We start from the raw sequence: 25,361 nt of genomic DNA on the forward strand, positions 1-25,361 counted from the left end.
CCGCTGATCCTGAAGGAACAGTTCTGAGCACATTGAAGCACACACAGCTCAGACCGGGGCAGTGAGATTCAAGACTAAACCTTCTGAGTAGTGTCATCACCAACGTTTCCTTTATCGTTGTGCGTCCTTTAATCTGACGACAAGGTGCCCAGATCAGCCTGTCCCTGATGCTTGTCTATACCTGCTTCACCCTGACAGCGTACGGATTAAATTCTATCCATCCCCTCCATGCCAGGTGGCTGGGCCTGCTAGAGACATTGGCTTGCTCTTAAAGCCATCTATGACTGGCTTTAAGAATTAGAGGGAGTCTATAAATTCTCAGAATAAACCATGCAACGCAAGCCAGTCCCTCCCTCCCTCTTCCCACACCATCGGCCCCAGGCCACACTCTAACCCTGCTAGGGTCATTGCTGTTGAACCGCAGTTTCAGGACTTAATTATGATCTTTGCCATTGATGTCTCCAAGAAGATCAGGCAACATCTTAGTCAGGCTCTCACTCACAGGCTGTTTGTCTGCTTCATCTATAACAGGCCATAGTGATTTGACACTCGGGATGCTCCCAACTCATATCCCCAAAGCCCTCCTAAACACTAGGACAGTTAGAGACACACACAGAGACTGTGCATTTATAAAGAAAAAAATAATGAATACATTAATATCTGAGAAGAAAGGGGGCATAGTGAGGGAAAGAGCAGTGTCTTACATCTCTGCACGGTTCCTAAGAGTTACAGTTGCTGTTAGCAAAACTGAACATACGATTTACTCCCTTTCCGAATACCTAGTACAAACACACGTACATTCACAGCTACAGAGAAGAAAAACATCCAGAATTCCAATACCTAGTGACAGCTAATATTAACATTTCTAAGTGTTTCCTTCAATCCTTTTCTGTACACTTCACACAAATGAGATCACATTTACAAACATTTTTCTTTTTTTCTTTTCTTTTCTTTCTTTCCTCCTTCTTTTCTTTTTATCAAGACAAGGTTTCTCTGTGTATCTCTGACTGTCTACTCACTCTGTAAACCAGGCTGGCCTCAAACTCAAAAATCCACCTGCCTCTGCCTCCCGGAGTGCTGGGATTAACGATGTGTGCCACTCTGCCCAGCTGCGAACATTTTTCTATATCCCTTTTTTGAAATATTGTTGCACAAACATCTACGCTAATTCTTTCCCTTTTTCTTTTTTCAAGATAGGGTTCTCTGTGTAGCCTTGGCTATCCAGGACTTGCTTTGTACACTAGCCTGGCTTTGAACTCACAGAGATCCACCTGCCTCTGCCTCTCTGAGTGTTGGGATTGCAGCATCTCTGCTATTAAAGTCTTTGCATAGTTATCATTTTAAGGACTAGGTAGGATGTCACTGACATCCTTCCCTCTTTCAAAGAGCATCATCCTTGGGAATAACATGGACTGACTTTTATGCTTGTAGCTTCGTGTGAACATGTTTAGAGAGCAATTTAGAGTGTCTCCCCCCACCCATCACCTGCCCAAACCTATCATCCTTCTAGATCCTACTCAAATTTCACTTTCCTCCATGAATCCTTCTCAGAGGAATCTTCAGCCTTCTAGAATACTAGTCATGCGTTCTGCCACATTTTAGAGCTATTTTTGTTCATTTCTTTTCTATGCTTTAAATTCTCAGAGACCGAGGACTTGAGACCTGTCTCTAGAGAGTCTAGAAAACGCTAAGTGCTCCGTAAGAAATAAGTAAATAAATCTGAAAGGCTATTTTTTCAGTTCTGCCGGGAACATTGTGCATTACACGTAGCTTGTAAGGAGTCACGTAGCGCCTTCCAGATACACTGAAGGTTCTCAGAATGGAAACACACCCTTCTATGCTTAATGGCCACATTCAGAAACTGGGAACATGGCCACCCCTGTTGTTCCTAATAATGGATTTGGCGTTTGTTTTGAGTGCTAGATTAAGAAATGTTTGATCTACAAAAATAACATTTATGTCTGGGGGGCCATTAGGTTCCAGATACCAGCTCAAGAAGATTGTATGTGTCTGTAATTTAACCCTCACAGAACACCATGGGAGGAAAACTATTTCGTTTTCTTCATTCACATTGAAGAAATGAAGGCACTTGCCCAGTGACAATCGGGTTGAATACGCAGAAATTATAACGTCATCTTGAGTGTATCCGATTGTCATATCTCCTCAGAGGTAAAAGTGTAAAATCTAAATCTTAATCTTAAACATTGAAAACTTAATTCTCTCTCAAATTGGTTAAGGCTTGTAAGTTTACAATCTTGTGGATAAGTACAAAATAAGTTAGATAATGTTTAAAATAGGAGTTAAAGAAATCTATAGTTTCTACACTTAGCAAATATTGTTTGGAGTTTTTCCCCCTTTGTTTTTACTTTATGTGTATGGGAATGTTGCCTGCATGTGTGTGTCTATGTATCACATACATGAAGTACCTTCCAGGGCAGGAAGAGGGCACCAGAATTGGATCCCCTGGATGTGGAGTTACATACAGTTGTGAGCCTCCACATGGATGGTGGGAACTGAATTGGGTCCCCGGGAACAGCAGCCAGTACTCTTCCCCTGAGCCATCTCTCCAGCCTCAGATATTACTGTTTTAAAGTTCTCGCCTCCATATGTACCTTTAAAAGGAAAATAGGGCTTGAGAGTTGCTGGGTTCAATTCTCAGCATTCACATGGTCACTCACAACCATCAGTGACCCCAGTCCTGCAGGATCTGGTGCCCCTTCTAACCTCAGTGGGCACTGGGGGTATATATGCACACATATATGTGAGCAAAACATTCATACACATGAAATAACAAAGAGAAAGCGGTATGCCCAGAGAGTTGTGTGTATGCTTTCTAATAGAGGAGTGTGTTTAGCCATTTAGTAAAGACAACAATGGCACCAAAAGCAAACTTCAGTTATCCCACAGCTTAATTTGGAGCTGATGCTGAATAAAACGCAAGCCTGAAAATGTAACAAGGATTCAAGTGCCATTAACGAGGAGCTTACTTCAGGCATACTGGACAACAGCCTGCACGTAGCGGGAGACTCCTGGATGAGAGGGAGCAGAAGCTAAGTACTGGCTTGTACCGTAAGTGCCAGGCCTTATGTCTACAGCTGCCAAATGTGTGGCAAAGAGTAAAATGTAGTTTACTAGAAAATCCAACTTTTAGCTGTATTCAACTCTTCTTGTCAGAAAGTTTTCATTACTGAAACAGAACTGGATTCCACTCCCTACTGGCTTTTCCCTCTTTCACGTTGTCATTTTATTTCAAGACATGATCTCTTAAGAGAGCCCGGGCTGGCCTTAAACTCCAGCTTCTCATCCTCTGCCCCCTGGGACTGCAGGTATGCGCCACCGCCACGCCTGGCTTCTGGCTTGTTATTTATTTGGATCTGAATTCTGCACGCAGACAGACCCACCTGCTGTCTCTGAGGTGGTGGTCTTCTAAGACCCTGATGAAGATGACTGCAAAGTCAGGCAAATGCTGCTGCTAGCACTGAAGCTCATGCCAGGTAAAAATTTAGAAGTTGGAGCGGTGTTTACTCTGTGCTGTCAATTTTAATCACTTGCTTCATCTGGGGCTAGCAGCTTCATGTTGGGTGTATCTTGCACATTTCTTAACATGTGAAACAAGCCCCACTTTGGCACTTTAACTTTGTAATCACATTCATTAAAGTTCGTGGCCTAAACTAGCTGCCATTACAATAGGAAAGACGGGACCCAATTAATATGCTAAAAGCTCTTCCTTTCCCAGTAAGACTTCTATGCCCTTTGGCAGCTGTGCAAGCATTAAGGCAGGCCTTGCCAAAAAAAAAAAAAAAAAGAGGCTTGATGTCTATCAGGTTTACCAGCCTGGATTATGTACCAAGAACTAGCCTGAAAAGAAAGGAAGAAAGAAAAAAAAATTTTTGATAGACATGAGAAAGGATATCTGCAAAGCTTCCTAAGGGTGAAATTTCTCCTGCATCTTCCATAGCATCTCCTCCATGGCTAACAGTTACTCAATGACTGAGTAAATGAATAAATACGAACAAGGGAAAGGTCCACAGCTCCCAACCCAGGAAGGAGCCCGGAGTACAGAAGGATTTGAAGGCAAAAAGAGAGGTGGTGCTTAGCAGAGTGAGCGAGAAGGAAGTTGGAATGTGACTTGCAGCTGCTATGTCCTGAGCTTACTGTTAGCACTTTTTAAGGCTTGAACTCGATATTTCAGTATAGAAGGCTGCCTCTGCCAGCAGCGCTGTGGTCTCAACAGTTTCCCTTCCCAGTGTAAATGCAGGATCAAGATGGCGTTGGCACCAGTTAATCTCTGAAGTTCAGACATTTCATGGGACCAGCCAGCACTTTGGGTTTCCTCACAAGGTACTCTAAGCCCATCCCAGCATCTTCTCTGATGTTCTCGATTGTCCCCAGTCCACTGTGCTCACCAAATTCATGCACACCATTTCCGCACAGTCTCTGAGGAAGAAGAGCTGCCCAGGACCCTGCTTTCACAATGCACCTTGCAACCCTCAGTCAAATCTTCCTTCCACATTCTAAGCAACAACTCAAACACTGCTGCAATTTGGTGAAATCCAGATACGTGCGAAAACGATTTCTGAATGCAAGCAACAAACCGAACACTCTTGGCACTTGCCAATTCATCACCAAGAGAAATATCTAGTATTGCCAGACATGGTGGTGCAATCCTTTAATCCCAGTATTCAGGAGGCAGGCAGAGCTCTATGAATTTGAGGCCAGCCTAGTCTACAGATTGAGTTCCAGAGCAGCCAGGGCTACGTAGGGAGACCCTATCTTTAAAAAGATTAAAAATTTAAGAAGGAGTGTTGGGGGTCAGCATAGAGCTGAGACAGAAAGATCCTGGGAGGTTGCTGGCCAAACAGTAAAGCTGAACAAGTGAGCTCCAGCTTCATAGAGTGACTGTCTCAATCCCCCAAAATAAGGCGCAGGGTGATGAAGAAGCATCTGAAGATCTCTGGCCTCCGTATCCAACTGCATACACATGAACAAAACAGTACTTTAATACGAAAGGAGCTGGAAGACAGAGCAGTGGCAGAAGCCTTGCCTGGCTTCTGAGGCTCCCCCTCCCCCACAAAAAGAAAGAAAAGAAATATCTAGTATTGCGGGGTTGGAGGGCTGCACTCAGCAGTTAAGAGTGTCTTAGCTAGGGTTTCATTGCTGTGGAGAGACATCATGACCTCGGCAACTCTTACAAAGAAAAACATTTCATTGCAGCTGGCTTACAGTTTCAGAGGTTTGGTTCGTTATCGCCATGGTGAGAAGCCTGGCTGCATCCAGGCAGACCTGGTGCTGGCGGAGCAGAGAGTACTACATCTTCATCAAAGGCAGCAGAAGAAGACTGGATTCCACACTGGGCAGAGTTTGAGCATAGGAGACCTCAAAGCCCGCCCCCACAGTGACGCACTTCCTCCAGCAAGGCCACACCTCCTAGCAGTGCTTTCTACTGTCAAGCGCTCAAACACATGACCCTATGGGGGGGCATTCCTACCACGGAGGGCATATTGCCCTTGCAGAGGACACAAGTTCAGTTCCCAGCACCTGTATCAGGCTTGCAACTGCCTATAACTCGAGCTGCAGATGATCCAATGCCTCTGGCCTCCCTCAATGCCTCCTTCAACGCCTCCGCTCATGTGCACGTACACATATATAATTAAAAATTAGATAGAAAAACTTAAATACGTGTTTAATTTTATGTATGTGTGTATTTAACTTTATGCGTGTGTTATTTTATGTACTGCATGCCTGAGTGTATGCAGTATGCACTAACTTGCAGAAGAGAGGTCAGATCCTTGAGAACTGGAGTTATAGGCAGTTGGGAACCACCATATGGGTGCCGGGAACCAAACCTAGGGCCTCTGCAAGTGCAGCAAGTACCGCTGAGGCATCTCTCCATCCCCATCTTCCTTCCTTCCTTCCTTTCTTTTAGAAAGAAATCTCTGCTATTAGGCTGGAGAAATTTCTCGGTGGGTAGAGGAACAAGCTACGAAGACTGATAACCTAAATTCGATCCCAGAACCAACATGGCAAGTGGGAGGAGCCAGTGTTGGTCTCTGCCCTTCACACACAAACGCCTACACACACAAACAAAGTATTCTAAAACATAAAACTAGAAACCTCTGGTATTGGTATAGCACATTCTTCCTACTGCAGAAACCTGAAAAATATATTGGCACTTGCGACTGCTTTTAAATTAAGGTTGTTGGTAGACCTGCCATTAATGTTTACTACTTAGTAGAAAGAGAAAAAAAGCACATGTGTAACTATGTCTGTTTCTTTAAGATTTTTAACTTGAATATAAACATTGATCTCCCTTGTAATTCTACTTGTTTTATTGACTTAAAGGTATTCTCCCGAATAGGACATGGTAGCACACACCTTTGACCTCAGCACTTGGAGGTGAAGTGGGGGGACAGGGGAAGTGAGGGTGCAGGGTATCAGGGAGAGGCAAGCAGATTTCTGTGAGCTTGAGCCCAGTCTGGTGGACATTTTACTCTTTAATGTATTCTCCTGAAAAAGCACCCTTATCAGAGTGTCAAAAGGGACCCTTGGTGTAGGTACCATACCTGTTACACACACACACACACACACACACAAACACAAGGTTTATAAGTCCCAATTTTAAGTTTTAATCCTAGCACTCAGGAGGCAGAGATAGGTGGATTTCTGAGTTCTGCAGAGTTTCAGGACAGCCAGGGCTTCACAGAGAAGTCCTGTCTCAAATGAAAACAAGCAAACAAGCAAAGAAATCCAAAATACATAAAGATCTCTCCTAGATCTAGTCAGTCATGCCAAAGAACCAAAAAGTACTTCTGTCCCTTGCACTCCTGTGTTTCTTTCTTGTGACTGCAAAAGAGCACCCTTTTATCTAGGTGCTAACTCTCAGGAACTGTTGCATTGTTCAGGCTAAACTGGAGTCACCTCCAAGCATGGACAGGGTGTAGAAAGTGACCTTGGCTAGATTAGGAGAGGCTGGCTTTTCCTGCAGCTTCCCTTGGCATGCAGAACTTTTGTCTTTGTTTCCCCAACTTGAGCTGCTCTTCCTTGTTCCAAATCCATTGTTTGATATAAATATTGACATGAGGGGTTAAGAAAAAGCACACTCTGGACGAACAGAAACTGCCTGGGACAAGTCACTCAACAGCAATCAGAAACCGAAAGTGAGGGGTAGACAAAACCCAAAATACAGCCTGCCCCGGCACCACCACCCTTACTTGATTTCATATTTGTTGGCGCAAGGGTGAAGAGGGTGGGCATATCCTTTTGAACAGAAAGGGGGGAGGGGGAAGCGAGGCCACCCAAACAGGCCAGATGCTGCCCTAGGTCGCAGCCAGCTTTGGCAGTGCCCACCAATGACAAGTCTCGCATGCTTTACAGCTTCCTAAGGACCTGCTGAAAGCCCTATCCAGTTTACAAATGAGGAAGAAGCCGAGAACACAGGCATCCTGGCCCCTGAGCTCCGGGGCGAGGGGCGGGGGGCGGGGGCGGGGGGCGGGGGCGGGGGGGGGGAGAGTTGCGGGCCTCCGTCCACACTGGCAGCTCCCAGCTGAGAGTTTATCTCCGCATCCACAGCCGGAAAGGAATCAGCATTCCTGGGCTTGTGACTGAGAGAAAATTAATGACGAGGTCAGCGCTTCTTTGGGTTCCTCGCCCCAGGCCTGCCAACACCCCGGGGCGAGATTTCAAGGCTGGGGGTTGGGGGGTGCCCCATCTTCTGGTTCTGGCTAAGATTGGGATTTCTTAGAAGGTTAGCGGGGGTGGCGGGGAAATGGGGTTGCAATCATTGGCCATAAATCTTGAGGAACAGTCACCGTTTTACAAGGGAGTTCGCGGGGGCTGCTTTTCTCCCTCTAGAGGTCTATTTACATCGCCAAAATCTCCGTGTTAATGGACCTGGGATAATGGTGTTTACTTGGCCGCGATAAAGCGCTCAGCTTCCTGGGGGAGCGACTGTAAAATGTTCTGGGGGTCGGGGTGGAAGGGGACGCTGAAGGGCGGGGGGGGGGGGCACCAGGTTCTCTTCTAGGTCCGCCCTCTCCCTCCACACCAGAGGCCAAGCAGAGCAGCCCAGGCCTCACCGGCCTAGGACGGTTCCCACATAAATCACCAGCGCCAGAGTCTCGGGAAAGGGCGCATTTTTCATTGCTGGCTGCAGGGCAACTCCAGACAGGGAACGAGAAACAGAAGTTGTCTTTAGATAAACGGTTTACCGGAGCGTGCGTCCTGGCAGCTCAGAGCTCAGAGCCCAGGCGACTCTGGAGGCCCTACGCCCCCAACTACAGGTACCTCTCAAAGACACTTCCCCCTCCCCCAAGGAACACCCAGATCCCCCAGGGCAGGCTCTGTACTCCCTGGTCAACAGAGCAGGAGGAGCGAGCCAATAGAGAGGAATGTAGACCTTCAGGATCTCAGACAGGGCAGAAGTGGTACCCAGGAGGACTCCGGAGCTAGAAGCCCTGAGAATCTCCAGCTCCGCGTTTACCAGCTGTGTGATCTCCAGCAGGCGATCTTAACTCCCCCGGCTTCAAGAATCAACAACTGTAAAACTACCACCTTCTCAGCCCGTGCTCAAAAGGGACTGACTGCGCCACTGTGCCTTGTGTAACTTGGAAAGATAAACGTATTGATCAGGGTCCGTGGGTGAGCCTTCGGGGCTTCCTGAAGCCACAGGTATTACCAACAGGGATGGATTCGTGTGTCCAGACCATCCTCAGGAGAAGGAGTCCGTAGCTCGGCTGAGATCACAACTGAGCATCCCAAACACTGATGAGCACCACTCTAGACTGCCAGACACTTTTGTGTTTAGAGTTCGGGCCTTGCCCCGTCCTCTCTGATGGACGCCAAGTTACGGTTTCCTCCTCTGTAAAGCGGAGTGGCTGCGGAACGGAACCAAACCTTATAGAATCCTCGAGAATGAGGCACAGCACTAACTAAATGTTAGCTTTTTCTGCACATCAGACCCAAGCTGTGTGACAAACATGCCTGGTTCCTAAGCATCTTCGAATTCCGGACTCTGGTCTTCTCGGTCTGAGGGATGCCGACATCCTTTGGCTCTGGGCACCAATCCTGGCCGCATGGCTGACCAGGTCAGCGCTCAAGCCTCGTCCCCCCACCCCCACACACACACACTGAGGCGGAGCTAGTATCAGATCTCTCGCTCACTCCACAGACACTCTTTGAAGCTCAGCTTCAACCCTGCAGGCCTCCAGGCTCTTACAATCCGGATTCAGAGGCCTAAACCCTCAGCTGGTCGCCAAAAGAGGGGAGCCCACCAGAGTGTCTCCTGGTAGCTCCGGTCTTGTTTACTGTGGCAGCGTGCTCACCCAAGCGGGGCGACCTGGAGTTTGGAACCGGCCTTCGGAGCAGAGGGGTAGGGGCCCGGGAGCGGAGGCCTCCGGCCCCCACTCGGCTTCCTATCGCAGGCAGACAGGTTTCCTTCCCCTGGGAGGTCAGAGGCCAAGCCCGGGAGAGTCCAGCTCTCCCTGCCCAGGCCCACCCCGCGCCCCGGAGCCGCGTTTCCAGCAGCGCCTGCCCCACCCCTCCCAGCTCGCCATCCATTAGTGTAATCCCCTGTCCAAACACTGCGGCCCGGCCGACCAGACGCTGGTGTAAACAGACCCGGGGGGACAATTCTAACAATATAAATAAAATAACCATTAATAGCGCAAATCGTTCGATGAGCCCCAGGCCGGGACCCCAGCGTGGCCGGGGCTTTGTGGACACGGCGTGGACACCGCGCAGCCGTCAGGTGAACACGACTTTCTTGTCGCAGGCGAAACCCAAACCCAGCGCAGGTGAAACCCAAACCCAGCGCGTCAGCGCGGCCTGGACTCCTGACGTCCACAGGCCGCTGCTCGCACGCAGCTCGGGACGGACGCACAAGCCGAGGCTGCCGCTTGCGTTAACGTCAACCGCGGGAGCTGGCACCAGCAGCCGGCTAGCCCGCCCCGTCAAACACAAAAACAACAACAAGTCCGAAGCGGCCGTCCAAGGCGCCACCACGTCCCACCCTTGTGCCGCGCGAGCACAGGTCCCGGGCTCACACCCAGCCTCGGCTCGGTCCGGAGTTAACTGCAACAAAATATCGTTTCTTGGGAGTCGATCCCACCTGCCGGGCTTTCTAATAGCGTCAGAGAGATGCTCTTGAATCTCCCGGAAACCTGGGGGGCGTTTTTTTGGTTGTTGTTGTTTTTGGTTTTTTGTTTGTTTGGTTGGTTGGTTGGTTGGTTTTGTTTTGTTTTTTTAGCATCTCCAGGATAGCAAAGCTGAGAGGGCCCAGAGGACAGGTCCGAACCTGGTGAAGGCAGGTTTGAACCCGCGCCTGCACCCCTGGGGTATCCCAGCAGCACAGATTTTGACCTGAGAGCCTAGTTCTAGGGCATCCCTGTCCTTCCTGCCCGAGTGGGGTTATGCACTGGGACGGATGGTCCCGCTTCACGAAGAGAGCGCATGGGCGAACGGCCTGAGAGGTGGAGACAGGAAAAAGGGCAGCTCGCCTCAAAACAAAACAAAACAAAACAAACAAACAAACAAAAAACCCCTCTCCGTCCTGTTCCCGGAGACACTGCCTGGCAGCTCTCTCGAGGCCCGGGAAGCCAGGCCACAGCATGTGGGAGGCAGAGTCCGGCCTGAAGGGGCATCTGAGCGCACAAATCAAGCCCCCAGCGGCCTCGACGTGGGGAACGATGTCCCTGACGGGGCGGTTGTGTTAGCCAGGTTGCTGGAGTCCCGGCTCGGGCAAGATCTTTCTTCCTGCTCTCCACGGCGTGAGGCAGCCACGTCCGCCTGGAAAGTCTTGTGCGTTCCTTGTTCCTTTGACCTTGGACGTTCGGTTTCTCCTCTGCAGGCGCGCGGGAGGGGGTGGCTGCTGGGTGATGGGAGCGGAGTGGGTTACTAGACCCTTGTTCACTGAAGAAGCTTATTATAGACTCCGTGGTAGGTTAGCGGGTTAGAAGGCGGGGGATGGAAAAAAGGAAGCAGCTTTTGGGGGGCGGCGGGGAGGGGCAGGCTGGGAAGGGAGAGAGGGCTCCAGGGGGCCTCGCCCGCCCCATCGCAGACGGGGTCTATTTTGGAGTCAGCTCCTAGTCAACTCTACCACCCAAGCACATTCTTCTCGGGAGCTGTTGGACCTCCACCCAGGCTGACCGGAAGACCTGAAGGGGAGGGGCCGTGGAGCCACAAGTAGGGATCCCCAGAGAGCGGCGGAGCCCAGCGGGGCGCCCAGCATGGCTGTCCAAAGGAGGGAAAGGTGGAGAAAAGTGTGGGAAGCGGGGGAAGTCAAGCCAAACGTTGGGCAACGTTTATCTCACTAGGGAGTGTCACTGCCCTCTTCTGAAACAGTTCCACTAATGGGTCCAGGGACAAGAGTTGTTGGAAGAAGCAGAAACGGCAATGGTGGACACTCAGCACGGGTTTAAGGCGGGGCGTGGCACTCTATTCAGTGTCCGTCCCAGGGGCCACCCTTGGAGAAGTGGCTCCTTCAGGGGTCTGCCCGCTTATGTGGGGAATGAGAGAAGGGAAAGACTCTTAACCATCAAACCACACCGTTCTGTAGGAAGACACCGCAGTAGCTGGTGTGATCTAAAGGGTTGTAGCTGCTGTCGCGTCGTCGGCTATATTATTTCTATTCTTGCCATCAATTCCCAGGGCTAGTCATCATTAACAGGCTAGGGGGTGGTCGGAGGATGGGATCTGGTGGAGAGACAGATGTTTCCAAGATGAGGTGTTCTTGCCCAAAACCAGGAGGGGAGGAAGAAAAGGCCATACAGGCGATGCCCACCGCCAGCGGAGGTCCAGGACACATGATTTATTTGCATTCCTGTAAGGACACTAGTTGGCCAGATCTTTATCTAAACGTGATAACAACGACATGAGACTTTAGGGTCTCCTTTACAAGCAGGAAGTTTGGTTAAGTTTGGAGATCTCTGGGGGCTGGGTGGGGATGAGAATGAGGAGTGGGGGTAGTGGCCAAGAGGAGGCTGTTGGTGTTATTTCCTAAAGGGATTGTGAAGGCAATCCCTGTGCCAGGTCAGAAAACAGAGGGCCTGGTCCAGAGGGAGTCCTGGGAATCCTGCCCCAAGCTCACCCCAGCACAGCTTCAGTACTTTCCTGCCTGGACCCAGCCACCACCTCTCACAACCCCCTCAGATACCCCACAAAACTTTCCCAGAGTGTCTGGGAACTGTGTATTTATATGTGGTAGAGCCAGGCTGACCTGGAACTCATGTTGCTGAGGCTGGATTTGAACTCCTGATTCCCTCTTCTCCTGCCTTGGCTTCCCCAGGGCTGGGACAAGTGTATCACCACACTACGGTGATACACTTGGTGATATCTCTTGGGTGTTTTGTTGGTTTGATTCGGTTTGGTGTTTTTGAGACTGGGTTTCTCTGTGTAGCCCTGGCTGTAGACCAGGCTGACCTCAAACTCAGGGATCCACCTGCCTCTGCCTCCCAAGGACTGGGCTTAAAGGCTGTGCTATCACTGCCTGGCCTTCTGTCACTTTACCACAGATTTATAAAGTCCACACTATTGTTACCGTCTTTGTAAAAAAGATTCATATATTTTTGTCTTCCGAGTGCTAGCTGGCACAAATGTGTGTGCACCACGTGGTGTCTGGGGTCCACAGAGGTCACAGAGGGCATCAGATCAGAACTGGAATTGCAGACAGCTGTGGGCTGCTCTGTGCGAGCTGAACCTAGGTCTCTGGCAAGAGAAGCAAGGGTTTCTAACTGCTGAGTCATTGCTCCAGGACCCCATTTTTATCTTTCTTTATGGGTAAGAAAATTGCCACTTGATGAGGTTGGAAAAAGTGGATTAAGATCACAACATGGGCAAGGCTTGACCCCACACCTACAGCTATGGACTCCCTGGGCAGTGCTCCGGTCCAGGACAGGGGTGTGAGAAGATTAAAACTCAGAGAAAGCCAAGTTTTCCTGGACTACACCCTTGGACAGAGCTGCCTCTTCTCTTTGGGGGAATCTCCGGGCACTGCATATGTGTATATGTGTGAATATACGTATGTACATGTGTATATGCATATATGTACATATGGTCATAATATATGTATATATTCATATTATCCATACACACAGGCCACCTTCCTTAATATGCAAATACAGTGTTATATGTGGAACAGAATGTTTCAGTGTAGTTTATTACTTTCAATTATGCACACAGCAAAATGCAATTTTAGCAATAAAAATCTATTTCTTCTCCTCTGACTACAACAGCTTCGACGGGTCCTTCTTGAGCCACTTTGCACGAGATTAATTGTAAAGATCCCATAAACTGTCTTCATGAACGTAGAACATCCAGTCACGGAAGTTGGTTTTCACCTCGGATCGAATAAACACTTCTCTCTCTACCTCTTGTCAGTACCGGTAATTCTCACTGTTGCGGGGTGGGTGTGAGGGAGGAGGGAGGAGAATTCAGGTGTCCCGTGTTCGCTGTGTGCCAGCACGGCTTTAATATGGTTCATGAAGAACCCCACGTGCCTCCATCCCTGCACGAATTCATGGGTACCTCATGCTCGCCCAGAAAAGCACTTCTGTTTTGATGAAGAGATAGACCAGCAGGTAGACCCATAAATCAGGTCTCAGTCCGTGTGTGTGTGTTTCGTTTCTCAAAGTGATACAGCTGTCAGCAATCTCAAAACACGGTAGCAGACTGAAGGCTGAAGGGTGGCTCGGAGGGCGGCTAAGACACAGGAAGAGGGCCTGCGGGGGCCAGTAACTCAACAGCTGCTGAGAAGGGTGGGTGGCTGTGCCGGCAACACGGGACCGGGCAGCCACTAAGCGTTCGATCCTCACCAGGCTGCGGTGAGAAGATGAAAGCCCGCTCTGCGCTCGCAGACTTGGTACATCTCCCCGCCGGGGTGGCCTCAGGGCTGAACAAGCCCCAGCGTATAAACGGTGCTTTCGGGAAAGAGGAGGTGGATCGGCTTCACCTGTGTGGGCCTGGAGCCAGGGTCCCAGCCTAGGCGACCCTGGGAGCCCGAGATGGGGGCTCGGGCCCACCCCTAGCCCCGCAATGGCCGCTCTGGACAGCCACAATAGAAGGAAACGCAGGCTGGTCGGGATCAGCCTGGAGGGGATTTCCAGGAGGGGGGCGGCCCAGCCGGCCACACCAAGCCACCCGCTCTGGACCTTAGGGGTTGAGGGAGGTGGGAGGGAGGGTGAGGGACCTTTCAGGAGGTGGAGCAGGGCCGGGGATGGGGTCCCTTCCTCCGACCAAAGATGCTGGGGCCCTCTGAGCAGGGCGGGCACTAGCCGGGAGCTGGGAGCAGCTCCAGTGAGCAGTGGGGCTTTGCTCAGCCAGGCCGACCCTCTTGGGTTGCACTGATTCGAAGTTTAATTTTTTTTAAACAAAGATAAACGAAATAAGATGGCAGGGTGTGAAGGAGGATGGGCAGGAGGTGAGGTGACCCTCAGGCGGGAAGGGTAGAGACAGAGGTCTACAGGACACTGGAGGCTGCGTGTAGGGGGAGGAGGTGTGGGAGAAGGGAAGAGGGGGCAGGGTGGAAGGGGAAGGGGCGCGCGGATGAGGGGAAGGGAGCAGAGGAAGAAGGGGAGAGCAGCGAGGAGAGCGGGAGGGAGGACCGCCGGGAGGAGGAAGGGCGTCCGGACGCGGGAGCTCCGCGGAGCCTCTGAGCGCCGGCACGGAGGAGAAGCCTCCTTCTTCGCGGTGGGAGTTTTGCAGTCCCAGCCCCCACCCACCTCGCCACACCCCAGCCTGGCCTGCCACCCCACACCCTGGAATCCCGCACCGGCAAGGAGCGGGTCCCGAGGCCTGGACCTGATCTGGGGACCTTGGAGGAGCCCCCTCCATCCACCCCGAGTCACTGCGCCCGTCTGGGCCCTCGACTCCCCCTACCTCCTCCTTCCAGCCATTTCCGGGAAAAGCCCGCAGCGCACCCCCGTCCCGGAGCCCTAAGGATGAAACCCCGGCAGCCTGGGGGAGAGGAGTGGTGAGTTTGGAAAGCCGGGGGCCAAGGCTTCCGGGGTCTGTTGTCTCCTCTGACAGACGAGCGTCCCGACCAATCTCGGAAATCCCTGGCGGACCAAGAGCAGACAGAACTGGACCTCCAGACCCCACACAGACAGAGCCAAATAAAAACACATGAGGGATTTAAAGCATCAACCCCAGCAACGTTTTCTTGCAAACAGAAAAGGTATTTTTCTTCCCCGAATGGTTTGAAGTTATCCTCTGTAAGTGAGCCCAGAGAGGCTAGGGGGAAGGTTTTTGGTTGCTCTAAGAGGTCAAGGTCCTTTGAACGGTTTTGTGGTTGAGAGTTGGCAATAAGGAGGGGATAGTTTGAGGAAGAGACGGAGAACAAAACTCCTGCTCCGAAGGCGTTTGCCTCTTTTCTCGCTCCCTCCCCAGCCCCCACTTTCTGCTCAGCGAACAGCGAAAGCAGGCAAGGCAGTCGCTCAAGTTTGAGCGAATTAGTTCGCCAAAGACTTAAAGAGCCTTCTGAAGTTAGATTATATTTTGGAAGGTCTGGTAGACATTGAAATTTAGCTACAGGAAGTTAAAAAAAAAAAAACCTACGGAATGCATTCCTAATTCCAGTTAAATCCTCCAGTTAAAACTGTTCCCTGCGTTTTCAAAAAGCACACACATCAATACAAATAAATGCCTGAGTAAGGCACCCTTTCTTTTAGGCATTTTCGTTTGAAGAAATACTGAGTTCTTTCGACAAAGATAGTCTTCTGACTTCAATGTGGTATTGGCACAATGAAACTGGTTTGGGTGAGGAAATCTCAATCTACATTTTTATCTTTAAAAGTGTTTGGAGTGGGTCAGATGTGAGAAAATATGAGTGAAAACTCTTCACCAGGAGAAATCGAAACCCTCAGCCATGGCCTGTAATTTATACCACAGACCACACAATTCGCTAGATTTGGACTGATTTTTTTTTTCCCTCTTGGGAAAGAGAAATGATGAGTTGTTTAAAAAATTAATTCCAAACAAAATCTAGAAAAATTCCCTACACGTGCAAAGCAAACTACATACTCATAGCCCACTTAAAAATCCCTCTCACAACATTTGTCCACCACGGAAACACGCACACACGCACACACACACTCAAGAAATTAGGTAACGTTAACACTTTTTAGAACTTAAGCAACACGGTATATAATTTCCTTAAAACTGTACAACGGGCTATGTATGGCTCAGCCGTTAAAGGCCAGATTCATAACTCAAATCAGTTAAAATCAAATAACGCGTTCACACAACCCCCATCACTAAAATGAAGGTAACGCTAGACTGCTCAGGAATTTGGGGACAGCTTTTTAAAATCTCTAAGCTAAAAAAACCAAAACTAAATACAAAACACACCCACTACCATCACCAACAAAGCAACAAAATTCCATTTAGCGTCATTCCTAAAAATGAAGCCCTTTCTCAGTTTCTTTTCCATCTTGGTGTCTATGGGCCATTAGAATGAAATTTCTAGAACAGCACTCGAAATGATTAAAAACACACCTAAATTTTCATATATTTCAGACCATCCGAGTCTACAGCAACATTGTTTTTTTTCATAGTTGAATAGAAAAATCACCGAATCGCTACATCGAAATTAAAAAGAGAGAGCAACAACTTTCAACGTTTTTGTGGCCCTGTGTTCATAAATTAAAAAACTGTTTCTGCAAGGAGACAAAGAATGGCAGATGGAACAAAAACTATTTTATAAGTGCAGGAAGTGAGTGATTTTGTTAGAGCATAGCACAAACACAGCTTTCAAACCTTACCACATTTTCAGTTGGTGATGCATTTATTGCAAGGGTTAACAGAAGGCTCTTTAAGAAGCATAATTTTATTTAGTATATATGCGTCTATAAAGCGCCCTCCAGGGAATCTGCCAGCACTTCAGCAAAGAGCTGTACTCAAATATCCGCTGGGAAGCGTTTGTGATACCTTCGAGGTAATGGAAGTGAGCCCGGGCAGACCCATAGATTAAAACAAAACCAAGCTGCACAGTGGCATTTATTTTATCTGACAGTAATTGGCTAAACTGTCTGGTGATGCGAAAACCCACTGTTAATGTAGCGCGGATTCGAGATTTCTGAGATCTTCCAGACAAGAGAATGCCAATGCCCCAGAACAGACTAGTAACTGGATACGGAGTGGAGCTAGATCCGCGCGCTGATAAGCGGCCTCGCGGGCCGCCCGCCCCGGAGTTTCCCTGCCCCGAGGCAGCGCGCAGTTGGCGCCCAGGCTGGCGGCCGGCTCAGGTGCCCGCTGCTGGCTCAGGAAAGGGAGGCCGCCCGGGGGAGGCGGCCTGGCTGGGATCCTCGCTGGGTTCCCGCTACTTGGAACCCAGTACGGGTCAAGACTAAACAATTAGGAAAGAAGATGAGCCCAACCCGTGCTCTGGGCAAAAACCAAAGATCAAGCCTGAAAACCAGGGCGTGGGTGGAGGTCTTGCCCAGCTCCGGTCAGCCGGGTGCTGGCTGGGAGGCCCCGGGGTGCCACGTTCGCTGACGTCTTCACCAGGCTCTCCCGGAGTCCTCCCGCAGGCCTGGCCCTGCCCCGGCCTGCTCTGCGGCATCAGGGCCTGGGTCCTCCGGAGAGAGCCTCCGGGTGTGCGGTGAGGCGGCGGCAGCAGGTAGCGGGGCGTCGGGGCTGGACGGAGGGGCGAGCAGGCAGCCGTGGGCGCGGACGGAGCGGGGAGGCCGCCGCGGGTGTGGGGTGTCGGGGATGCAGGCGTTGGATGGGGGTGGGGTGGGGGCTCGGCCGCCGATCGGGGGCGAAGCCGCTAGAGAGGGAAAAATCAAGCAAGGAGTGATGCGCGCTTCCGAGAGAAGCAGGAGATTCTCCACAAACCGGGAAAGCTGAGATAATGCAGAAGGGAGCAGACGCGTCTCTCCGCCGGGGCTCTGCCTCGCGGACAGCCACAGGGAGGAGGACGGACGCCGGCGCGTGCTTTCCTTCGGGTCCTCGGCCGGCAGCTCAGGCCCCCTCCCCGTGGAGCGGCGCACTCACCCCACCAGGCTCCGACGTCCGCGCCTCGGGCTTCCCCGGACGGGCTGGAGGCCTCCTCCCGCGGCCTCGACGGCCTCAGGTCCCGAAGGCGAAGGCGCCTGCAACCCAGGGTCTGCGGCAGCCAGGGCCGACGCACAGACGGCCTCCCCCGCCTCCCCGGGGGCCCCGTCGCGGCTTCCCCAGGCCCCAGGCAGTTTCCGCTCCCGCGGAGCCCCGCCTCCCCCCAGCCCGCCGCCCCTTCTTTCCCTGGCCCGAGGCGGCCAGTCCTCCCGCCGTCCGGGGTTCCGCAAGGCCGCGCTCTCTCTAATCCCTATCCGCGCCGAGTCTACAGGCTTCCCGTGGGCGTCATCCAGCGTCACTGCGCCAACTCGTGCCGAAGCCAGCCTCTCTCCACTGCGAGGTTCTGCTGCGACAGAAGGAAGGAGAGAGGGAGAGAGGGAGGAAGAGAGAGAGAGAGAGAACGGGGAAAAGAGAAAAAGAAAAGATAAACCGAGGGCGCCCTGAGGCGGGACCCCGGCGGGACCCGGGATGCTCTTTGTTCGGTTTTCCGGGGCGAGCTGCCCGCGCGTTTTGATCCCGCACTGGCGCCCGCGGCCTCGGGGGCTGAGCGAGCAGGTGGCGCTGGAAGGCGGTCCCCGCCAGGCAGGGCTCAGGCCCCACAGAGCACCGCGGGGCCTCCCGGCGAGCGGGCCCGGCTGAGGCCTGCCTCAGCTCCCGGCGTGAGGGGGGAGGGAGCTTCTCGCAGCCGGCTGCCGGGGACCCGGTCCTGCCCTGGGCCGCCACCCCGGGCGTGCGGCGGCGCTCCGGCCGGGAGAGAGCGAGCGCGGCCCGGCGCTGAGGGAGACTCCCGCGGTTGGCTCTGCAGTCGCAGCCGCCGCGCTTCCTCTCTAAGCTAGAGCCGGGACCCCGGGAGGCGGGACGCCGAGACGGTGCCAGACCGGGCCCCGCGCCGGGCCTGTCACCTCCCTGCGGCCACGGCCAACCGGACGCGGACCGCGCCCCGGGGAGCCCGCGCTGAGGTGACGGCCAGGCGGGCGGCCGCGGCTCGGGGTGGGGGGTGGCAAGTGACACTGCTGAGGGAGCGAGCGCCGAGGAGGAGGAGGAGGGCCTGGCCCCGGCGGCGCTGCCCTGGAAGGCGTGAGGACGGCTTCCCCTCCGCGGGAGCGGGCGTGGAGAGGCGCTGCGGGCGGCGGGCGCGGGCGGCGCGGGCACATGGCGCGGCTCTCCTCAGGAGCCCGCGGCGCGGCGCGGCGCTTCCTGGCGTGCTCCGCGCGCGGCGGCGGGGGCGCCCCGGGCCCGCGCACCCTCCCTGCCGGCTGCGGGCCGGGCGAGCGGCTCCCCGCGGCGGCTCCCACGCCGGCCCGGCCTCGCCACGCCGCCCCGGCCGCTGTGTATTTCTGGGAGCGCGGCGACGCGGGGCCGCACGCGCGGGGCGGGGTCCGCCGGCGCCTGGGCCAATCGGGAAGGAGGCCCCGAGGCCGGCCCCGCCCCCCGGCGTGACGCAGGCCCCCGGACGCAGGCTTCGCGGCCGCGGCCCCCGGCGCCCGCCGTGGCCCGTAACAAAACCCAGACCCCCGGGTCCCGGCCAATGGAAGCCGCGTAGACCGGAGCGGGGCCGCGTCTGTCAAAAGCTGCGCTCGGCGGCGGCGCGGAGCCCGGGAGAGGCGCTGGAGCCGCGCGCCGCCTCCCCGCCCCCGCCGGGATTTATTGAGTATTTGGACTGGACAGTTAAGTGGCCCCGATGATGTTGCCGAGCCCGGTCACCTCCACCCCTTTCTCAGTCAAAGACATCCTGAACCTGGAGCAGCAGCAGCACTTCCACGGCGCCCAGCTGCAGGCGGAACTGGAGCAGCACTTCCAGCCCTGCCTGCTGGCCGCGGCCGAGGCGACGCCGTTTTCCGACGCCGGGGAGGACGACGACGACGAGGAGGCGCAGAAGCTGTCGTACCTGAGCTCGCTGGCCGACGGCCACGGGGACGCGGGGCTCTGTCCGCAGAGCTACGTGCAGACGGTCCTCCGAGACGCCTGCGGCGGGCCCAAGGAGCCAGACGAGGAGGCTGCGAGAGAGCGGGGCCCGAGTGAGTACCGGGGAAGGGGCCGCGTCGGCACCCGCGCAGGGCTGGCGCCCGCCGCCCGAGCCTCAGCCGCGCCCGCCCGCCCGGCCTCCCGCCCCTCCACGGCTGGCCCGGGCCGGCCTCCGCCGGGCTCGGGGCAGCTCTGCGGTGCGCGGCACCCGAATCGGAGCCGGGCCAGCGGGGAGAGGAGGCGGTTCTGACAGGGTCCCTCCGGAGCGGGGCTCGGGGGCGGCCCCCGAGGGAGGGAAAACGGTTACCGCAGCTCCGCGTCCAGAAGCCCTAAGTGACAGGGCTCCCGGGTGCATGTGTGTGCATGTGTGTGTATGTGTGCGTGTGTGTGTACGTGTGTGTGTTCGTGTGTGCGTGTTCGTGTGTGTGTGTGTGTGTGTGTGTGTGTGTATGTGTGTGTGTGTGTGTTTCTCTCGCACAGCCCTCCTCTGGAAAAGGAGTCATTCCCTGCCCATTTGTCTGCCTTCCTCTAACGTGAGGGAGGCCAGGGCAGTCACCCAGGCTTCTCCCGAATAGGCGGTGCGAACAGGCTGTGTTTCCAGCGTCCTTTCGAACTAGAAACTTTGACAGAGCCCACCTCACTCAGGAGCCCAGAGCTCGGCGCCCCCTCACCCTAGGCACCAGGACAGGGGGTGGGTGGTGTGTGCGAGCAAGACCCACTCCAGATGGCCAGAGCAGGTCGGGCCCGCGAAGGCCTTAGGGGGAATCCTGGCGGTTGCCGGCTGAGGGCAGACCCGGACGGCTGAAGTTCGGGATTCAGCTGCGGCTCTGACGGCCCAGCAGAGGGGTGGGAAAACCGGGGTGACCGAACAAGCCCGCAAGGAGAACCAAACCGCCTCCTCTCCAAGAGAGGCTTGTGCTGGCTGAGCCCACGGCCTTTCCTGATAGCTCACCAGGCCTAAAACAGGCCTGAGAGTGCCGAGATCGGTCCACCCGACTTTTCTCTTCCCCCGTGAGGTGACAGTACGAATACTGTTACAGACACATTCTCGGTAGTTTTGATAAGCAAACAACAACAACAAACTATTGGGCTGCGCATACGCCTTACACTTGGATAGTTCCGAACAGAAAAAAAAAAAAAATTCGCAGCCAACCGGTGCGTCCAGGCCGCCTGTGCCCAGACAACACCTTCCACACCTTCAGCTACCCGCAGTGAGTGGAAGGCAAACGAGTTTGCAAATGCTGTCGTGTTGCGCGGTCCCAAACTTTCATCCTGGAAATAGTCGTCGGCTCCCGGGCCACTCGCTTAAACCTCTGTCCTCGCAGAGGCTCGGGGTCTGGGAACCGCAAGCTAACTGCTCCCCGCGAACCTGCAGGGCCCGGGACCTCTGTCCCGGTCTGGGCGTTTGCCCGGGGCGCTCCGGGACGCGGGGGCGGGGGGCACCCAGCCCGGCTCACGTCTCGCTTCTCCCGCAGAGAGCTGCCCGCTGAAGAAGTCTCCGGAGGCGGCGGGCGAGTGCGCGGCGGGCGAGGAGGGCGAGAGGCCGAAGCCGCGCGGCCGCCGGAAGCCGCGGGTGCTCTTCTCGCAGGCGCAGGTCTTCGAGCTGGAGCGGCGCTTCAAGCAGCAGCGCTACCTGTCGGCGCCGGAGCGCGAGCACCTGGCCAGCAGCCTGAAGCTCACGTCCACGCAGGTCAAGATCTGGTTCCAGAACCGGCGCTACAAGTGCAAGCGGCAGCGGCAGGACAAGTCGCTGGAGCTGGGGGCGCCCGCGCCGCCGCCGCCGCCGCCCCGCCGCGTGGCCGTGCCGGTGCTGGTGCGCGACGGCAAGCCGTGCGTGGGCCCCGGCGCGCAGGCCTACGGCGCGCCCTACGGCGTGGGGGCCGGCGCCTACCCCTACAACGGCTTCCCCGCCTACGGCTACGGGAACTCGGCCGCCGCCGCCGCCGCGGCCTACAGCGGCGGCTACGGCTGCGCCTACCCCGCCGGCGGCCCCGCGGCCGCCCCCGCCGTGCAGCCCGCCTGCAGCGCGGCCGCCGCGGGGCCCTTCGCGAACGTGAGCAGCCTGGGCGGCTTCGGCGGCGGCGGCGGAGGAGGAGGAGGAGGAGGCGCGCAGTCCCTGCACCAGGGACCGGCCGCCGGGGCGGCGTGCGCGCAGGGCGCCCTGCAGGGCATCCGGGCCTGGTGAGGCCTCCGCCCGCTGCCGCCCGGAGCCGCGGGGACCAGACCCGAGAAGGGCCGGAGCCCAGGGCCCGGGCCCCTCGTTAAAGCCAAGCGCGGACCTGTCGCCCCCTCCCCGGCCCCCAGCCCTCGAGGGGCCCGGGACGCCCCAGGCCCGGGTGTGGGGCTCCGCGGAGACTCCAGGCCCGGGTGTGGGCTCCGCGGAGAAAGGCCGCCTGGACCCGGCGCCGGGACTGGCCGGGACGGCGGCAGCGGCCGGGCACCCAGCCTGGCTCTGCGGGGAGCGGGGAGGACGGGCTCCGGCCGCGGCCGCTCCCTGGAGGAGGAGGCCTCTTCCCCTCCGTCTTTCCCGCGGCCTCTTCCAAGTGTTGTCGGGGAACCGGACCCAACAGGGGAAAGAAAGGAAAGGAAAGAAGAAACGAGAGCTGGAGCAGGGGGAGATGGAGCAGGGGCTCCAACATTTCCCCCGACCCGCAGCCCCTTCGCCAGCGCCACAACACAGCGGATTCTCGTGTTCCCAACCGCGTCCTTCGCAGACGGAGCCCGCCCGGGTCTCCGGGGCGTCGGGGGCTCTTCCCGGAGACCACCAGCGCGGTGAGACCGCGAGCTGGGGGAAGGGAGGCCGCCGAGCGGACCCTGGCGACCCAGCCCAGGTGTGGGCCAGGTCAGTTCCCTTTCTGTGTGTGTATTCTGTATTCAGCACGCTCCCCCTCTCTCTCTGTCTAGCCACAGCCGTGTACACAGCCGCCCGCCGCCACACACTACAGGAGTCAATAAAGAAGGTGCAATATTTCTCAGCTGTTTGGCCGGCCGCACGCTTGCTCAGCTCCCGAGATGGGGCACCCCCTCCCCCCGTTAGACAGGCGGGAAGGGAGGAGAAGCGCCCTGGCCAGCGCGGCCTGGTGCCCCCGGGCCAGGCAGGGCCTCGGGCTGCCAGTTTGGTCCGCTCGCTCGCCGCTTTGTTCATTAATTTCTCTTTAGTGTTGTGGGCCGGAGGGAGGCCGCGGGGTCCGAGGTCCCGGACTTCGTAATCCCCGCGGCGTCGCCCCCGGACGCACCGACTCGGCGCGGGGGGACCCGCCCCACCGCCAGGGTCTCCGGAGAAGAAGAGGAAGGGAGCTTGGCCTCCGGGCCGGGCCGCCGGGTCCCCGCTCGCCCGGGGAGGCTGCGCCCCGCCGCGGCCGGCCTCTCCCCCTCGGCCGCCCTCCCTTCTCCCCCGGCGGCCGCGGCTTTATGCGGCTCCTTGTCACTCGCGGAGAATGCCTGCGCGGGGCCGGGGCTGCCACACGGCCGATTGTGAGCGTGCCAAGGCGGGTGAATGGGGAGGCCTCTGAGCGCCGCGCCATTGTGGGGCCCGGCCCGGCTGAAAGGCGGCCCGGGCCGGGAAGGTGCGGAAAGAATGGCTTTTTATTGGAGCCCCGAACAAAAGGTGTGGTAGGAAGGCGAGGTCCGCAGCGCGAACAAAAACCCCGGCGCGTCGGATTGACGTCCCCCCCCCCCAGCTCCCCATTGCTTCTCAGAGAGGGGGGCTTTGTGCAGCGGTCCGCTCGACAGAGGGACGGAGAAATGCGCGCGGGGGGGTCCCCCTATTTTGTGTGTGTGGGTGTGGGGGAAGGGGCGGCCTGGGGGCCGGGCGGGCGGCAGGGAGGGGCGCGCTGATTAGGCCGGGAGGGCCGGGGCGCGCCGAGGTTCAGCGGGAGTCGGCCGCCTGAATGCAGGGTCATTATTGCTACAAGTTTAGCAATTTCGCCCTGGCTGGAGGGGGTGGGCGGAGGCTGTCAGGATGCTGCGGGGCCGCTGGGCTGGGGAGCTACAGAGTCCCGAGGGGTTGGAAGAATGAAAGAGGAGGAGAAAGGGAGGAAGGCGCAGTGGCTTCCAAACTGTCGGGCGCCCCGGGCCCAGCCGGGGAAGAGGCCTGGCCCGAGTCTGTGCAAGAGATTGCAGGAAGAGGGGGACTCTAAGCCACCTTCTTCCCGAGCTCCCTGCCCTGGGCTTGAGCTGTGCCTTAAACTGAAGGCTGGAGAAGGAAGTCCCAACTTCTCATTAACTGGTAAAAAACTCAATCGTCCATTTAACTGTACAGCCTAGAACCTATTTCCCCACACTGTCCGAGACGCTGGGAGTGGAGATGGAGGGAAGCCACTGTCCGTAGGGTCCCAGAATTTTCATGTTTTATTTTACTTTTTATTTATTTATTTATTAGTGTGTTCGGTGGGATGGTGAGGCGTGACAGCAACCAAATAAATGAACGTGTGCTGTTGTTTGGGTAGCCGGTAGAATTTAAAGTGTAGACAGGATAAGACACTAAGAACTGCAGTCCTTTGCGATAAGAGTCAGAGAGAGACATTTAAGCTGATACCTGACGAGGAAAATGAAAGCCGCTGAAGTGCGATGCTGCGGCACAGGTCCATGCCCAGCTTTCCGGTAAATTCCCACTTGGCAGCCAGACTTCTTCCTGGACCCCCCTGGCGGAGGCAATCCCACCCTAGTCCGCGCCACCAGAGTCTCAGGTGCTTTCCGGCAGCACAACGTTATGTGCCTTGAAGATCTGTCTCCCTCCTTCCGAGTAAGGTCATGGAGGGCCAGGCTGGCATCTTTGAGGCAGATATTAAGTAGGATTCGTGGGCTATGAAGATGGCTCCTTCACCAGCTCTTCTTTTGGTGCCACGGCCATGCCGGTGGCCCTGGTAGTGTCAGCTCTGACCTTGGATTTGGCTGTGAGGAAAATGCACAGCGGGGGGCCTCTTGGCTTACCTGCGCCTGGGCAGGGTACCTGCCAGCGCATCCCAAAACACTGACACCGGGTTGTGGGAGCTGTGCTCCAGGGCACTGTGTGCCAGGGGAGCCCTTGCCCCCCCCCCCGAGACATCACACTTGTCCCTACAGCTCAAGATGTAGGCAAGGAGGCTTGGAACTTGGTGAGGACCTTGACAGAGTCTGTGGATTGGGGAGGACTTGGAAATAAGGAAGGCTGAGGTCTGGGGAGTCACGGGATTCCCCTGCACTCACTAGGTGCGGATAATGATAGATGAGCCAGGCTCAGCCTGCACGTCCCTCCGGCTGGAGGAGCTGAGTCTCTAGGAGCAGCGGCCTTTGCTCCTTGGAGGCCTCCTGGGTCGTTACCCCTCTATCCACACACCCCCAGTCTGGCGTCCTGCTGGGCTGTGGACTCT

The 25,361-nt window shown here is 55.6% G+C and overlaps 1 protein-coding gene across 1 annotated transcript; it reads left to right on the forward strand.

Annotated features, from left to right (window-relative positions):
• The first annotated feature begins 19,522 nt into the window (after positions 1–19,522).
• On the forward strand, positions 19,523–22,271 carry Nkx2-3 (NK2 homeobox 3). Its single transcript, XM_021644636.2, has 2 exons — positions 19,523–20,063; positions 21,486–22,271. The coding sequence occupies exons 1-2, from the start codon at positions 19,727–19,729 to the stop codon at positions 22,193–22,195; spliced, it is 1,047 nt and encodes a 348-aa protein (XP_021500311.1). The 5' UTR covers positions 19,523–19,726; the 3' UTR covers positions 22,196–22,271.
• The last annotated feature ends 3,090 nt before the right edge of the window (positions 22,272–25,361 follow it).

The sequence above is a fragment of the Meriones unguiculatus genome, chromosome 1 (assembly GCF_030254825.1).
Source record: "Meriones unguiculatus strain TT.TT164.6M chromosome 1, Bangor_MerUng_6.1, whole genome shotgun sequence".
Classification (NCBI taxonomy): Eukaryota; Metazoa; Chordata; class Mammalia; order Rodentia; family Muridae; genus Meriones; species Meriones unguiculatus.